General features: G+C 39.3%; 1 protein-coding gene across 17 annotated transcripts in view; it reads right to left on the bottom strand.

The window, feature by feature from the left end:
- Positions 1-18,885, bottom strand: part of APC (APC regulator of WNT signaling pathway) — a gene marked incomplete at its 5' end in the record, with an annotated part of 138,502 nt that overhangs the window by 16,723 nt on the left and 102,894 nt on the right. For 6 of the 17 annotated variants that reach the window (XM_079702121.1, XM_079702123.1, XM_079702127.1 and 3 more), the window contains 3 exons: positions 3,011-3,106; positions 5,023-5,401; positions 8,060-8,158. In XM_079702121.1, coding sequence (XP_079558247.1) covers positions 3,011-3,106; positions 5,023-5,401; positions 8,060-8,158 — 574 coding nt within the window. Of the gene's footprint in view, positions 1-1,665; positions 1,720-3,010; positions 3,107-5,022; positions 5,402-8,059; positions 8,159-18,885 lie in introns of all 17 variants that reach the window. The other 11 variants (XM_079702112.1, XM_079702124.1, XM_079702119.1 and 8 more) reach the window with 3 other exon arrangements.

Below are 18,885 nucleotides of genomic sequence, written 5' to 3'. Positions count from 1 at the left end.
TGAAAAATGTGTGTAAATCTCAGGAGAGAGAACTTGGATTAAGCTGTAAATTTGAAAAACACTGTAACTGAAGCCATGGAGTAGAGGATACTGCCTAGGGAGAGTAGAAGAAAGCCTAGTACAGAGCTGCAAAAAATTCCACTATTTATTACTTCGGTAAAGAAGAAGGAACCACCGGGAAAAGAACTGAGAGTTTTGACCCAGGAAACAGATCTGGGAGTCATTGTTGACCTGAAGACAGTGGCCTTGTGTACTGAGGAGATCAGCAAACCGCTGAGGATTATAAAGCAGACGATCAAAGCCAAAACAAAACATACTATGCTTCGTGCCTACATAAAATCCTGCCTGGCACAGAAGTATCTGTGATACTGTTTTAAGAAAGGTGAAATGATCTAAAGAAAATCCCAAGAAGGCACTTGACTACTTTTGTCTGGAAAAACCAAAAATCTTAGGACTTGATTCTGAAAACAAAGATTAAAGAAGGATTTGGTCAATGCCAATAAAACCATGAAGAACGTGGCTAATGAAAAAAAGGACATTCAATAAAATTTAGTGTATCAGATAAAAGAGAGAGCCCTTTATGATTTCAGGCAGGTAAAAAGAAAACCTTCAGTGAATTTTAAGGCAAAGAATCTATACATTAAAACTATAAATGGATTCACAAAAATATGATGTGAATTCATGAGCAATACAATAAAAAATAGGTTGCCCTAAGAAATATTAGGATGTTTCAAGGTAATGCAAAGGTCATGAACACATCCTTCCACATTTTCTTGGTGTCTATGTTAGAGAATAGTGGTCCAGATGAACCAAATATTATCTCATATGGTATCTCATAACCTTACAGATAGTAGAGGATCAATGGCTTCAGGTGACATTTAACAAAATCCTTAATTTAAACTTATCAAAAAGAGATAATAGAAAGATGATACTTAATTTTTAAAAAGTATATTACTTTTCTTTTACTTGGTTTAGATAGTCACCATTAGCATGAAACACCTCATTCTAAAATAAATATCAGGGGCTCAGCATCAATATTCTATATATTGGTGTTTCACAAAATTTCCCGATCATAAGAATCACCTGGGCCACTTATTAGATTTGATTCCTAGGTTCCCTCCTCCAGAGATTCAGCTTAACTAAGCTTGCTTACCACGCACGGGCCAGAGAAATACATGGTTTGACAACTGCCTCTGGTGATCATTATGATCTAGTTTGGGAAACACTAATGCAAATTAACTATGAATTCCTTAAAAGTCAGGACCACGTCTTAATCATTTTTATACCTAGTGCCTAGCACAGTTTCTGGGACAGAGCCGGGAATTAATGAATGTATACATTACTGATACTATGGTCTAAAAATTGCAATACTAATAGGTGCAAACTTAAATGACCCTAATAGTTGTACAATTTTCTTCTATGTACAAATGACAGTCCTAGCTGACTGGGCTTGGAAATTTCCCTTCATCCACTTGGGACTTCTTTCCTCCTTATTGCTCACTGTCAGATCCCCTGTGCTGTCTTAATCCATCTCCCCACGGTCCACACACCTTGATCCTTCTTTTGCTCCAATGCAAATTCAGAGGCTAGGAGTGAGAAGAAGGTAATCCCCTGTGGCTATATCCCCAGCAGTCACACCCCCAGAGGCCCCATCCTGCTCCTCACCTGAAAGCCCCTGCCCTAGCTCCTGTGATGAAATGCCCCGGGTAGCCTTCCTACCTGAAGAAGGAAGAGGAACAAATACTGAGTCTAGATTTTACTTGGAAATTCAGATGATTAATGTGTCAGTCCTAGTCTATAGTTCATTGGAACACAGGAACATTTATAAAAAACGTTTGTGGGAGCTTAAAATTGGTTTAGTTTTCCCGTTCATTCATTATTTTCCCCATTATTACTAGCATTAAAAAAACCACCCAAACTTAAAATTTCACCAATGCTGAGACAGTACTGAGGAGGGGAGAACTCATAAGCTCATACTCAGTTTCACAGGAGGCTGGGGGCATGGGGGAAGGAAAGAGAATCAAGTGGGCCGACTGCTAGGGCCTGTGGGAAGAAAAGCATGGCTGGAGGGCAGGCGGAAATCACAAAGTACACAGCCTCCCAAAGTGATGACTCTGAAGGAGACAACACTCATTTTTGGCCGTTCAGGTTCTCTGTGTTTAAGAGCGTCATGACTTTGTCACTTCGAAGATAAGTGATGAATGATAATGATGAGGGGTGGCAGGAATACACAGTGGGGGCTTGAATGAAATGTAACATAAATGGCACAAAAAGCAAGGGCACAGCTACACTAAGATGGAAACTCAGTGTATGGTTCTTGCTTGTGGCACGACTAGAGCGATCCAGTTCACATGAGATGGCTCAGCATGATGCAACTTATAAATACCACATGTGCAAAATGAACCTAGAAATCAAAGAAAAACCATTACATGAAAAATGGGGCCACAAATGCAGGTTATATAAGGTTTAGAGTATGTGAGAACACATACCTAAGAGTAACCCTTCCACAATTAATGGAATGTTTCTAACATAAATCAGAGCATAATGCTTTTCCGTATTAATCAGTTGCAGAGATACCACGCTGCTTATCATGAAAATCTAGTAAAGTACAGATAACCATGAAGATAAATGAGAATATTAGTAATAATTCCTTCTGATGTCTTTCAGAAGTGACTGAGTTCAAGAATAATTATGTAGCCCCACGTCTCAAAACAATTCAAAGTACCCTCCCCATCAACTGTCACCCAGGGGCTACCTTGACAATAGGGGCACGAATGGACCATTTAGTGTTTTTTCCAAACTTTGGCTAAGATTTTAAAAATCCAAGTTAGGTTACAAGGGTAGCAGTTTCTGCCACTTAGGACATTGTCTCCCCTGGAAACCAGAGTATAGTCATTTGCTACAAGGAGGAAGCAGATGGTAATAAAAGTTAGTGGCCTTATATCCTAATTCAACAATGATGAAAAATCTTTAGTATTCTTCTATGGCATTAAGAAACATTTTGTCTTACCAAGTTCATTCATTGCATGTCTATGCTCCTCATCAAACGAAAGTTTCATTAGAACACACACAGCAGGACAGATTTGATGTTCAACAGGAGCTGGCACTGAAAGATAAAATTGACATAAACCATAATGCTTTGTTTTCTCAAAAGTAGTGACGTTTATTATACTTAAGAAATACTCAGGGCTCACTAATACATCCCTAATGCATAGCAGTTTAGTGAATCAACAAGTATTTGCTAAAGAGATAAATAAATACTACAAACATGGAAAGGAAAACGTAAGGGTTTTTCTTGGTTCCATAAAAATGTCTACCTCTCATCAGCCTTTGACCAAGTCTGCTGGACTAAATCCCATGCAGGTTTATGCTATAATTCAAATAACAACTTAAAAATTATATTGGTGGGCTTCCCTGGTGGCGCAGTGGTTGAGAGTCCGCCTGCCAATGCAGGGGACACGGGTTCGTGCCCCGATCCGGGAAGATCCCAAATGCCGCGGAGCGGCTGGGCCCGTGAGCCATGGCCACTGAGCCTGCGAGTCCGGAGCCTGTGCTCCGCAACGGTAGAGGCCATAACAGTGAGAGGCCCGTGTACGGGAAAAAAAAAAAAAAAAAAAATTATATTGGCTATGTGAAATAATAAAAACATTTTGGTATAAAACTTTTTATTTATAATCTCTATTTAAACTTAAAGGCATGTGGCTGTATACAAATGTAGTAGAGAAACCTAGTATAAACCTAGTATAGAAAGCTTACTATACAGATACCAGATAGTAAACAAAAATTTAAAGACAAGGTGTCCAAGAAAATGTACCTGCACATTTAATACTACGCACAAAGTTTCAAAACTGTTACTTGAAGTAAAAATTTAAAAAGCAAGTCTATTTTTCAGAAGTAATATTTATTCTATTTAACTTTTCTGAGAATAGGTATTAAGAGCACAAAATGCGAGTCATTATATAATTGTGGACAAAGAAAACCATCCAGAAAGACAATGTTCTTCCAGTAAAGCATCTTATAGTTCTCCTCATCCCTAGGACAAATAAAGGACATTTCTGCTGTACTCTATTCTTGAAAACTTTTAAATTTTAAATAAATTCACTTTTATACCTACCTAAAAAAAATCTGCTAAATCTTTATAGATCATGTTTTCATCATCACTCTTTCTCCTACTCCCGAAATCAAGATACTGATACAATAGTCCTTTGTCATGTGTGTGTGCGCATGTGTGTGTTCTTATCAGGCGAAAGGAAGGTCTTACCTTATATACTTACTGCTTTTGGTTCTTGCTACAGGAATGAAGTAAGTTATGTCCCCAAAGGTCCCAACTCCCATGTTCCCTGCTCCTGAGGGAGAGGGGCTGGTGGCCAAGGGTTTCTCCCTGAGCAAAGAGCTGGGAGGCTGATCACCCCAGCAACTGGGGCCCCATGGCCTGAAGCAGGATGGTGCAGTAGGAAGAGCACTGGGCTAAGAGTCAGGAGATCTGACCTCTGATCCTGGCTCCACCACCCATTAGCTGTGAGGCCATAGGCAAGTCTTTTAGCTTCTCTGAGCCTCAGTTCCTTCATCTGTAAAATGGAGATGATATCTTCCCTTCCTACTTCACAAGGTTGTTGTAAGGATCAAATAACATATATAGCACAGCTCTGTAGCCACTGAGTAGAGTGATATGCAAATGTAAGAGATTATGGGTTGGTCACTAACAGCTGAAGGAACTTATGTAAAGTCACTTTCTTGAGCTTAATCTCAAGAGATGGAGGACATAATCGCTCAAGTTCTTTCTAGATCTGCTATGCTATGACTCTGTCTTGATTTTCTGTTCTTTTGTGGTTGCACTGTAGTACACATAACATTTTCCTTTGCTAATTTTTTTCTAGAGAAATTAAGCTTTAAACTATGTTAGCAGTGTACATGGCTAATATGAATTTCCCAGGGCTATTCATAAAGACACCATCCTAATTTAAAGTTTTCATTTCAAAAACTTTTACATTTGCTTTGTAACATGCACCATACGGAACATACTTGGATTTTTGTCCTGGTCCATGCCTTGTTCATGGGCTTCCTGCCACTCCCAACAGGTTTCACAGTAAGCTCGTATCTGTTCCAAAAGATGAAGGACTCGGATTTCACGCCTGCCTCTCTTGTCATCAGGCTGTGAGTGAATGATGTTGTGGAGTGCTGCACTGGCCCTGGCCCGAGCCTCTTTACTGCCCCGGGAATTTCCCAACAACACAGAGTCTTTGTCATTGCCATGTAAAAGCTGGATGAGGAGAGGAAGACATCCAGACTGTCGCATGGATATACAGCTGTCTTGGGAGCTAGACATAGCTAGCAAAGTTCGCGACATATCATCCTTATCATGAGTACCAAGCATTGACAACAATGAATACACCATTTCCACCTGTGGGCCAAATGAGTTTAGAAACAAAATTATGACTTTAATATCCAAAAGCCAACACCAATGAAGTGATGAATGGGATATTTATTGTAACTCATTAAAAACAAAAACAAAAACCCCTTTCCAGGATGAAGTAATGAGCGTTATTTCAAAATCCATATAATATAATCATCACCAACTTGGTTATGAGTAAATATTAGTAGTGGTAGTACATAGTGTTGAAAAAGAGAAAGTAGGTTCTTGCATAAACCTAAATTGCTGTTTGTCTGGATCAGCTGGTGATAATCCACTGATTATGATGAATGACAATCAACGGATTTCTCTGTCTCTCACATCTCCCCCCCGCACCACACACCCCCACCCCCACCAACACACACGCAGAGTCAGAGATGTGGTTTATCTAAATTCTTTACATAATTTAAACTTTTAATTTTTAAAATCTACAACCATAATCAATAAAGAGAAAATATTTTTCAGCAATTATTATTTACTAAGTACTAGCTCTCAGCAATTGCTAACCCTCACCAGATTATAATTATAGTAAGTCCCCTACATATGAACGAGTTCCATTCTGAGAGCACGTTCACAAGTCCAATTTGTTCATAAGTCCAACAAAGCTAGCCCAGGGACCCAATTAACACAATCGGTATTTAGTACTATACTGTAATAGGTTTACAATATATTTGCATCTTTGAAAGTTCGCAACTTGAAGGTTCATATGTAGGGGACTTACTGTATAATATTGTTAAAGTTATGATTTCTCCCTTATACATGTAAAAATATTTTGTTATAAAAAGAAGAATGCTCTGATCATACAGGGATACAAAGCCAGGATTCTTATTCAATTTTTTTTTAAAAGCAGCTGGTAAGCATCAATTACTCCCTGACCATAAATTCTAAGAATTTACTTAGAAGCAGATTAGAAACAGGAAACAGTACCCAGTTATCCTGCACTGTGATCAACCTCATTTTAAAGTGAGAGCTATCCGGTGCTTTGTGGCTGCTTGGAGGGGTGGGATGGGGAGGGTGGGAGGGAGGGAGACGCAGGAGGGAGGGGATGTGGGAACAGATGTATATGTATGACTGATTCACTTTGTTGTAAAGCAGAGACTAATAAAAAAAAAATAAAAAAAAATAAAGTGAGAGCTATTGCATAAAAGTAGAGGCTATTACATAAATGTATCATATCTGTAAATTAGTGGTTCTTAACCAGGCGCAATTTTAGCCACCCTGAGACACTTCTGGCAACATCTTGGAGACATTTTTGGCGGTCGCAACTTCGGGAGGAAAAGCTTCGGGCATCTAGTAGGTAAAGACCAGGGATGCTGCTAAACATCCTACAATGTAATGAGGAATTATCCAGCCAATAATGCTGAGGCTGAGAAACTCTACTCTAAATGTGTAAACACACACTACTATTAGATATGAAAGTTTTATTAGGAAGGCAGTACAGAACTGTGGATAAATAGTCTTTCAAATTCTGACTCCACCATTTACAAGTGAGTTGTGTGACATGACCAAGTTATTTGAATTCTCTGAGGCCCAGGTGTCTCAGTTGCAAAATGGAGAAATTTACCTAATAGGGTTTTCTTTGTGAAGATTAAATAAAATAACACATGTATAGCACAGTAACTGACATTTAAAAATGTAGTAAGGTCTTAATATTATCATGCATAAATCACTTCAAAAGGAAATGGTATTCTAGCTGCCAGTTTTCATGCAATAGTACTGTTGAATATTAAACATTTTCTTTATAGTGAAAACTACTTGTTGATGTTGGACAGGTCTGGGGTTGAATTCCAATTTATTTACACAACAGCTGTCTGAATCTTTTTTTGGCTTCAGTATTCTCATTTTAAAAAGAGGGGCAAGAATACCTCAAAGGGTTTTCGAGAAGATGAGATAATAAACATACAACTCCCAGCAGTTACTGGCATCCTAGTGGTCCCAAGTAGTAACTATTGTGAGTTATTAAAAGAATTAAGTTTCACATTAACAATACCATTGATACTCTAAAATTCATTTCTTAAATCGACATTAGTTATTTCAGTAATGCTTTTCCTAAGAGCCACTATATTACTAAAGTAAAGAAAGACTATGTAGAGTATGCTGTGAAAACAACTAGTGGAATTATTTAGACTTAACTGAAAATATACTGCTTAGTAATATTAGAATTTCATCTTTGTTCATATAATAGTAAAGCCTCTGGCTTTAACAATAATAAAATAATTATTTTCTTTTCAAACATACTATTCTCAAGTCCCCCCCAAAATTTACTAACATCTAAGAGACCCTAAGAAAACTCACTTATCAGCAGTGGATAGGATAACATTCAATTTCAATAATTTTTCCATCCACTAAGTATCTATTAAACACTCATTATGTGCAGATTCCGTGCTAGATGCTGCAAAGGATAAAAAACAGTCCCTATGCTCCAACTGTAGTGATTCAAAGGAGGTAGACAGATTGCATGGGGAGGTGAGAGGACCCTGGAAATCAGAAAATGTTTTGTAAAGACGGAAAGCCCAAGAAGATTTCTGAAGGCTGGCTAGGACTCTGACAGTCATTTTTCGGTGGGGTGGGAAGTGGAGGTGTATGCCACTGCAGGCAAGGCACAGAGGCAGAAGTCACAGGTTGTGCTCAGTGCTTATAATCTATTACCTTGGTTCCGAGATGACTTGTTAGCCTTCGAGGAGCAGAATGTGTGCTGCTAGAACTCAAAACACTGGCTGTTTCGTGATCTATTCGTGCAGTTGAACCCTAGAAAGTAAGCAAATTATAGACAGTATAATTTAGATTATAGATAAATACAGCTAACTTCATGTTAAGGTACTCCAAATGAACTGTCTTTAGGGTAAACAGCTAAATATACCATTAAAAGTGTGAACATTATAACTGCTCAAAATGATTATTTTTACCTATAAACTTAAGTAGAGTTTAGAGAAACACTGAAGGAAAAAAGATTGTTGCAAAAGACAGTTAAAGTACAATGTGGAAGTAACCGAACACTGCAGAAATTCTAAGAGCAATATTCTTTCACAAATCAAAAGGCATGAAACTACATTGAGTTAAACATAAATTGATTGGTAGAAAGCTCCACTGAGTGACAAAATGCTCTAAATTACCACAAATTTTGTACAGACCAAGTTCTCCAGGAGTCAGAGTAGAAAAAAGACTGCTTGAAACCTCTATTGGAGAAAGGCATGAAAAAATAAATAATTGCACTGAGATATCATGAGCACTTAGCAAGAAGAATGCATAAAATACTGAGGGAAAACAGAAAGAAATAACTACTTGCTTAAGAACTATTAAAGACTGAATAAGTTATACTTAAAGGTAGGCCTTGGATTTTGGAAGAATGATGGAAGAGTCTGTGTAAAGGGATAATTATGGAAAGCATGCTAGAAAAGAATATAGGCAGAACACTCTCTGACATAAATTGTAGTAATATTTTTTTGGATCTGTCTCCTAAGGCAAAGGAAATAAAAGCAAAAATAAACAAACGGAACCCAACTAAACTTAAAAGCTTTTGCATGGCAATGGAAACCACAGACAAAACAAAAGACAACCTACAGAATGGGAGAAAACATTTGCAAATGATGTGACCGACAAGGGATTAATATCCAAAGTATATAAACAGCTCATACGACTCGGTATCAAAAAAACAAACAACCCAATCAAAAAATGACCTGAAGACCTGAATAGACACTTCTCCAAAGAAGACATACAGGCACATGAAAAGATGCCCAATGTCACCAGTTATTACAGAAATACAAATCAAAACCAGATATCACTTCACAACTGTCAGAATGGCTATTATTAAAAAAAAAAGTTTTAAGAGAAAATTACATTTGTAAATGTAACTGTAGAAAAAAACTGTAAATGTGAAATTCATTTAACTGTATATTTAAAATGAGTATGTTAGTCTTTCCTCAATAAAGATGATTTTAAGAAGTTGCAACTTGAGAGGTCTTTTTTATGTCTCCCCATATAAAAGCATGAAGACCCACTTATTCACACCCACGTAGGGAAATCTAGGGTTAGATTAAGAATACTAGAACAGAGTCTCAGAGTGGCTACCCTTTCTAGTCTCTACTCCTTCTGTGGGTCTGGATGCTTTATGCTGGTTAGTCCTCTAGGGATACTTCTCAATTTGGAGCAGCAGGTTAGTACCCCTCAGGGTAGGGAGAACAGGCAGCAGAGAAAGACATCCTGCAACTCCTTCCACTGCCACTAGCTACTGGGTGCTTCTATAATGGTATTTCAATTCACATGCAACCAAACAACAAACATTTACTGAGCTCTTGCTACTTTCTCAGTACAGTGCTAGTCACTAGCGATATAAGTGAATAAGATATTCCCATCCTCACCGCACACAGACTCTAGACAGGTTGCTCAACATGTAAATATACAGTAGAAAGTGCTTTGACAGAGGCCACATGCACACACGGGAATGGCATATACTCAGTCTTGGGAGTACAGAGTAAAGTGCTATCCGATTTTGAACTACGAGGAAGAGTTTAGATAATAAAAAGGAGAGTTAGCCACAGGGCAGCCCAGACGAGGCAGAAGCATAAGCAAAGGTCAGAAAGAACGTGTGTGTGTGTGTGTGTGTGTGTGTGTGTGTGTGTGTGTGAGAGAGAGAGAGAGAGAGAGAGAGAGGGAGAGAGGGAGAGAGGGAGAGAGGGAGAGAGGGAGAGAGAGGGAGAGAGGGAGAGGGAGAGAGGGAGAGAGAGGGAGAGGGAGAGAGGGAGAGAGGGAGAGAGGGAGAGAGGGAGAGAGGGAGAGAGAGGGAGAGGGAGAGAGGGAGAGAGAGGGAGAGGGAGAGAGGGAGAGAGGGAGAGAGGGAGAGAGGGAGAGACAGACAGAAGCTGATTCACTGATTGATTTGGAGATAAAGAGCTTATTCTGATTGCAATAAAGAAGATGGAGCTGAGGGACCAAGACTCAAGGTAAAGAGAATAGTCAGGGGGCTTTTTAAGGAGACTTAGGCAAGGGGCCTCTCTTGCTCTACAGTAGAAGGGGAATGACTCCTTATCCTGAAGCAAACATACTGCCTTTAAAAAAAAAAAAATTAATCAATTTATTTATTTTTGGCCGTGTTGGGTCTTCGTTGCTGTGCGCAGGCTTTCTCTAGTGGTGGCAAACGGGGGCTATTCTTCGTTGTGGTGCACAGGCTTCTCATTGCAGTGGCTTGTCTTTGTTGTGGTTCGCGGGCTCTAGAGCACAGGCTCAGTAGTTGTGGTGCGTGGGCTTAGTTGCCCCGCGGCATGTGGGATCTTCGCGGACCAGGGCTCAAACCTCTGTCCCCTGCATTGGCAGGTGGATTCTTAACCACTGCACCACCAGGGAAGTTCCAAACATACTGTCTTTGAGGATATCTAAATATTTCTACTGTTTCTGGTAGTGAGGATCTAACACAACCCCTAACGATCCTTGTTACCTGGTATTCACACCCTTATGTAATCGCCCTGCCTTTGACTGTGGGCTAGATTTAGTGAATGGCTTCTAGTGAACAGACTGCTGCAGACGTGATGAGAAGTCACTTCCAAGATAAGGTTACAAAGACTGTGGCTTCCATCCTGGGCACCCTCTCTTGTGCTCTCTGAGGGAGGCCAGATACTACGTTTTGAAACGCCCTTTGTAGAGACCCTGGTGGCAAGGACATGATATCACTGGCCAACAGCCTGAGGACATGAGGCCTGCCAACAGCCATATGAGTGAGCTTAGAAGCACATCTTCCCCGAGTCAAGTCTTGAAATGACTGCGGCCCCAGCTAACACCGTGACTGCAGCCTGTGAGAGACCCTGAACCGGAGGCACTCAGCTAAGCTGCATCAGGATTCCTGACCTACAGAAACAACAATAAATGTTTGCTGATTTTGCTAAAACTGTCAAGCAGCAATAGATAATTAACACATGGTTTGAAACAAAAGAGAAATAAGAGGTTAAACTATGAAACAAGGGAAAACCATGTCCACACTAAAACATGTTCCGGACATTCATTTCAGTGTAGATACCAAATCATCTTTAAGCTTCAGTCTCCATACCTTCCTATACAGCTCCTTGATTTTGGGACACTCACCGCTCTATTCTCCCAAACTCTCTAGCTAGAAATCCAGATGCATTTCTTATAAGGAGATTTCAAGAGAACATTCCCATACCCACACTACCTATAGGCCTAGAACTCGAGCCCTGAGAATCTTTCCTGGTCCCTTTTATTATGGCTAGGCCTGCACTGACATCTATCAGAGGAACCAGAGAAATGGTAACCTGCAAGAAATGGTACTTTCCTAAGAAGTATTCCCACCTGACTCATGACTAAATTCTGAAGAAATGAGCGTCATTAACTCTCTCTCAAACTCAAGACCTATTAAATCAGCCATATTTTACATCCACTAAATCAGCCTTGCTCACTGTCCAAAAACATATCATTTCCAACTGTCAGCCTTCAAATGTGTGTGAGACACTATTTCCTACTATTTTCTTTCCTATCCAAACTTCCTTGTGAAATTTAGGTTCCATGCTCCATAAATACCCACACCTCCTCAACTTTTCACATAATGCTCCTTTCATTTCATTAACTGAAACCTAGCTCTTATTGGACACCACCTCCCCCTGCAGCCCTCGCTCCAATATCCCATGTACTCTGGCGTCAGGAGGTAGCATAAGCCTATGTTTTCCTCACTCTTCAACACCACTTTGAAACTATTATTTCTCCACCTTCCGATAATAGCCCCAAATCTCCTTGTGTTATAATCACTTTTCCCTTTCCCCAGTGCTATCACCTACTAACCACCCAATCACTGTCTTCAATCGTTAAACAACTCTGGCACAAGGGTCACTGACCTTCTACTTCAATTTACTGCCACCATTCTGGGTAACTTGTGCCCCATTCAAAACCGTGGTCTCTCAGTTCTCTGGTATGTTCAGTGATGTTATTCTCCTCTACTCCAGTTTAGTCACTGACATCTATGGCTGTATCCTAGACCATTTCCATCACCCTAAAATGTACCATCTCTGAATAATGCATTTAGTTATCTTGTGGTAACTCTGAAAACCTATTCTGGCAATCTCCTTTAACCTTCCCCAAGAAAGTGTCTTTAAAATGATTGGAATGTCCAGCGCATGAATGTCTCTACATACTCCACCTTGAATTTTTTCGTGGTCCATCACTTCTGTAATTCTCTTGTCAGTTTTCCATGTCTTTGCCCCATGGCTATTCCATCCCACCTGCCTGGAAACATTGCAATTGTAGATGAACCCAACTGTCTGTTTTCTCTACACCTTAACATGGACTGCTGAGCAGTATTTGAGAAATTTGAGCATGTGAGAATATCACACAATTCTCCAGGGTGCTGCCCATATAACATTTATGGTCACCAATACACCTGGGCCCTTAGTCCTCCATCTGTAATCCTTGTATTTCCCTAGTCAGTTCTCCCTTCTTTGCTCACAGTGGCTATTTTGGATATGTCTCCTTTACCACAAATAATTTTACCTTCTAATTGAGAGAGAAACAGAAGCCATCAGACAAAACTTCCTCAAACTTGCTGCTGCCAAACTGACAAAATTACCTGCCTCCACACCCATCTCCATCTTCTCCTGCAACTGCTTCAGAGGCACCCCTTCTGCTACCTAAGGCCCGTCCCTTCATGTGTGCTCTGGATCCTTTCCCTCCCCATTTCTCTTTGCTCTTTTGGACCTTCAATCCTTTTCTCTACTGGCTCCTTCCCATTACCATTCAAATATGCTTATCTCTTCTATTTTATAAAAAGAAAAATAATCTCTCAATTTTCTCTCAAATCTCTACTCTGTGTCAGTTAATGGCCTTTTCTCTCTTGGGCAGTTCATACTCAGTCTTTTTGAGTTAGCTAAAATTGCTCTCTTCTACTTTTTAACCTTCCAATTTAAACCTCAACTCACTCCAATATCACATGGTAGAGAAGAAAGCCAATGAAACGGTTCTTGCCAAGATCAGCACTGAAGTTCTTTATTTGGTGAAACCTAAAGGAAAATTTTCAAGTCCTTACAGTCAATGGTGGATATTGTTAACTATTTCCTCTTTTGGAACAACAATGTTATTCCCTTGCTTTGGGATTTTTTTAGCCCAGGTCTTCATCTTCTCATTCTATAATCACAGGGGATATAAAAATCTCCCATACCTTTAATTATCACATTTTTCACCCTTCCCTTTGATTCCAAACCCACTATCTAATAGCCTAGTTGACATTTCTGCTTCATTGTCTCAGACTGAACATCTTGAAACTTAACATTTTTGAAACTAGATTTTCCCTCATAAACTTGTTCCTCATCTAGTGTTAGCACTGAAATGCATCACCATCCTTGTAGCTGCCTATGACAAAAACCTGGAAGTCATTCCTGACTTCTCCTTCCTCCTCAGCCCTCGCATCCGACACTAACCCTTATGGATTATCGTTTCTAAATCCTCTCAGATACTCAGATATTTGCTGACTAAATGACTCTCTCACATCTATCAATTCTTCCCTAACCCCCAGGCCACCATAATCTTTCACCTAGATTACTGTACTTAATGTACCCAATCATTCTTAAGGTGTCAGAATAAATTGATTTGTAACTTCCTCTAGGATGAAAATCACCCTGACACTAGGTTAAGTGCTGTAGTGCTACGTACTTGCCCTTTCAAAGTACTTAACACACTTTGTGGAAAATGCTCATCTGTCTTACTTCTAGATGATAAGTTTCTTGAGGACAAGGTAGCATCTACCTAGCCCACCACCACACCCGAGGGTTGAGAACAGTCTTGGCATAATGCAGATCCTTAGTAAACAGATCCTGAACAGTGATGAGTTTTATATTATCTTTCAGGTAAAAGGGCTGAGGGAGAAAGTTAACAGCAGAGTGAAAAATGGGCTAAGGAGCAGAGAGGTGGGGATAAGATGAATTGTCTAGAGGGGACCCCTCCAAGTAAATACAATTCCTTTTCACTACATATTAGAATCAAGCATCTATCTTCTGATTCCCCTTTATTCACCCTTACATATCCATTGCCATTACAGGCACTCAAATGTTTGTTGAGGGACCCTAGAAGGACTATGCCTGGCAGTTAAATTAGCACAACTGGGATACAGTCAATTTCAATTACACTTGCTGGGTTGGAACCCCTCTTCTATCCTCTGCTTGCTCACTTTACAAAGTGACTCAGAAGGGTTCACCATAAAGGTAGCAACAGTCTCCAACTCACTATGAAACTTGACATAAGAGGGGGAAGAAGCAACCACTCCCCTTGCCTTGCCTTTTTTTCATACAAACTGTATCTGGAAGTAGTCAAACAGTAGATAAGGAGAAGTTTCTCTTTATAGAAATACTACAGCTAATTTTGTAACCCCTAAGGAATTAATGGAGCTAGGCATTAAGTATCAGTGGCTGTTAATACCACAAAATAGAGACAACCAGACATTTTGTGCTTCCTGATGGAAGACCACAATACCATCTATGAAAAAGTCTTGTCCAAAAAAAAGGAGGGGGGGCCCTTGAAGCCAAATCTGATACATCTCTAGATCTAAATACCAATTTATAGGAAATACAGAAGACAGAGGATCATGTCAAACTTCACCATGGAGATGTTATCTGCAAAATCCAGACTATGGAAAACACTAGAAAACAAATAACTTTGGTTAGTCAACAAACATATAGCAAAAAACTGAGAGACAAAGAGGAAACCTATAGATTAAAAGAGGCTTCAAAGACATATTAACCAATCTCTGTGCACGAACCTTATCTGGCCCAAGTCAAATAAACTGAAAAATTATGACATTCATGAAACAATTGCAAATTTGAATACTGACTAGATATCTGATGCTACTAAGGAATTACTGTTAGTTTCTTTGGCAGTGTAATAATGGCACTATAGTTATGTATTTTAAAAAACTGTTCTTTGGGCTTCCCTGGTGGCGCAGTGGTTGAGAGTCTGCCTGCTGATGCAGGGGACACGGGTTCAAGCCCTGGTCTGGGAGGATCCCACATGCCACGGAACAGCTAGGCCTGAGAGCCACAGCTGCTGAGCCTGCGCATCTGGAGCCTGTGCTCCGCAACAAGAGAGGCTGCGATGGTGAGAGGCCTGCGCACCACAATGAAGAGTGGCCCCCGCTTGCCACAACTGGGGAGAGCCCTTGCACAGAAATGAAGACCCAACACAGCCAAAATAAATAAATTAATTAATAAACTCCTACCCCCAACATCTTCTTTAAAAAACAACAACAACAAAAAAAAAACTGTTCTTTGTCTTTTTTCCCCAGGATTGCTTTAGCAATTCTGGGTCTTTTGTGGTTCCATATAAATTTTAGTATTATTTGTTCTAGTTCTGTGAAAAATGTCATGGGCATTTTGATAGGAATTGCATTAAATCTTGTAGATTGCTTTGGGACTTCAGACAATACTACAAAGCTACAGTAATCAAAACAGTATGGTGCTTGCACAAAAACAGACATACAGACCAATGGGACAAAATAAAGAGCCCAGAAATAAAGCCACACACCTACGGTCAATTAATCTTCGACAAAGGAGGCAAGAATACACAATGGAGAAAAGACAGTCTCTTCATCAAGTGGTGTTCAGAAAGCTGGACAGCTACAGGTAAATCAAAGAAGTTAGAACACTCCATCACACCATAAACTCAAATTGATTTAAAGACCTAAATATAAGACATGACACCATAAAACTCCTAGAAAAAGACATAGGCAAACATTCTCAGACATAAATTATAGCAATATTTTCTTGGATCAGTCTCCCAAGGCAAAAGAAATAAAAGCAAAAATAATCAAATGGGACCTAATCAAACTTAAAAGCTTTCACACAGCAAAGAAAAACCAAAAAACAAAAAACCCATCAACAAAACAAAGACAATCTATGGACTGGGAGAAAATATATGCACAAATGATGCGACTGACAAAGGGTTAATATCCAAAATGTACAAACAGCTCATACAACTTAATATCAAAAAAACACAACCCAATCAAAAGATGGACAGAAGACCTAAACAGATATTCCTCCAAAGAAGACATACAGATGACCACAAGCACATGAAAAGATGCTCAACATTGCTAATTATTAGAGAAATGCAAATCAAAACCACAATGAGGTATCACCTCACACCGGTCAGAATGGCCATCATTAAAAAGTCTGGAAAGAATGTGGAGAAAAGGGAGCCCTCCTACACTGTTAGTGGGAATGTTAATTGGTACGGCCACTGTGAAAAACAGTATGGAGGTTCCTTAAAAAGCTAAAAATAGAGCTACCATATGATCCAGCAATCTCACTCCTGGGCATAAATCTAGAAAAGAGGAAAACTCTAATTCAAAAAGATACATGCACCTCAATGTTCATAGCAGCACTATTTACAACAGCCAAGACATGGAAACGACCCAAGTGCCCATCAACAGATGATTAGTTTAAGAAGATACCATGGAATTTTATTCAGCCACGAAAAAGAATGAAATACTGCCACTTGCAGCAACATGGATGGACCTAGAGAATATCATACTAAGTGAGGCAAGTCAGACAGAGAAAGACAAATATTATATGATATCACTTATATGGGGGAATCTAAAAAAGAATACAAATGAATCTATATACAAAACAGAAACAGACTCATAGACCCAGAAAAAAACTTATGGTTATCACAGGGGAAGGAGAAAAGGACAGATTAATGGTATGCGATTAACAGATACAAATAATCTGAAAAAAAATTACTGAAACACTCTGCTGTACAGTTGAAACTAACATAATAATATAAATCAGCTATACTTCAATTTTAAAAAAAGTAATCTTAGACATAGAAAACAAACTTATGGTTACCAAAGGGGAAAGGGAGGGAAGGATGAAACAGGCGTATGGGATTAACAGATACACACCTCCATATATATAAATTAGATAAACAACAAGAATTTACTGTATAGCACAGGGAACTATATTCAATATCTTGTAATAACCTATAAGGGAAAAGAATTGGAAAAAAATATATGTATAACTGAATCACTTTGCTGTACACCTGGAACTAACAATATTGTAAATCAACCATACTTCAATTTAAAAAAAGTATTCCATTTTTTAAAAAATGTATTTGGTTGTGCCGGGTCTTCGTTGTAGCACACGGGCTCCTTAGTTGTGGCATGCATGTGGGATCGAGTTCCCTGACCAGGGATTGAACCCAAGCCCCTCGCACTGGGAGCATGGAGTCTTAACCACTGCACCACCAGGGAAGTCCCCCCAAAGTGTGTTCTTATCTTTTGGAAATACAAAGTGAACAATTTATGCAAGAAATGATGTCTGGGATCTTTTCCAAAAATAAAATGGGAGGGCAAGTAGATAGGGTACATGTAGATTACTATATTATTCTGTCTGCCTCTGTATATATTTGAAATTTTCCATAATAAAAGGTTTAAAAACACATTACTAGCAGCAGAAAAGGTCCTCCTACCATTTTCTCTCTTTCCCACTCTTTGTTGAAGTTCATTACTACTTACTGGTTATATCACTAGAGATCTGGTTCTAAACATTAAACAGAAAAGCTGAGGATCAATTCATTAATGAATTACACACATAGTTATATACTAAGTAAATAGGGATCTGATCTGTATAATTTACTTTTAGCTTTCTCTTTTCATTTAACTTCCAAGGGAGATTAATCACAGGTCAAGAAACCTTATTTCTAGAAGGGGTGTTAGTCATTCCTTCCAACCTACATGTATTTATTGTTGTTATCTACTATTTATCAGGGATTGTGGGGATATAAAAATGGATGAAACTGGAAAGGATCTTTGCCCTTCTGGAGCTTATAGTCTACTGGGGAGAACAGAAATAATCACAGAAATAAACATAAAACTGCAAATGTGGTCTGCAAGGGAGAAGAACAAGCTAGGACAGCCTTTAATAATGGGATGTGAACAGTTCAAGCCTCTTGAGAAAGCCATGCTTAAGCTCAAACATACACAAACTGATGTTAACTGAGTGAAGTGGGATGAGAAGAGCACTACATGGAACAGGAGCAGACGGTGCACAGGCTGCAGAGGAGAAAGCCCAGGAAAGGTGAGGTCCTGAAAGGTCAGCGCAGCAGAAGTGCTGAGAGCAAAGTGTGACATAAAGCTAACACGTTGGGAAGGAGCCAGATTATACAGGTCATAATAAAGGGTTATCTTATTCTAAGAACCAAGGGACGCCAACAAAGGATTTTACAAAGAGGGTGATTTACTCATGTAAAGATCATTCCGGCAGAGTGGATGTGGGCAGGAAACCAGGTGAGGTAGAATGAATTTCCACAAAGTGGTAGAGATAAGGGCACCAGGATAGGAGCTTTGGTAGATCATGCTACTGTGATCCTGAGAGTCAAAAAGATTATTTTCATTTTTAATTACTGTCAATGGTTTTTGTCTCTGGAGCAAATAATAAAACAACGCAAATGAACAAACCCCAAGCGGTTGTCACATGGGTAGATCCGATTAAGACAGG

Source organism: Hyperoodon ampullatus, assembly GCF_949752795.1.
Source record: "Hyperoodon ampullatus genome assembly, chromosome: 4".
NCBI classification, from domain to species: Eukaryota; Metazoa; Chordata; class Mammalia; order Artiodactyla; family Ziphiidae; genus Hyperoodon; species Hyperoodon ampullatus.
The sequence above is the reverse complement of the archived record's forward strand: the minus strand, read 5'-3'. Positions and strand labels throughout refer to the sequence as shown.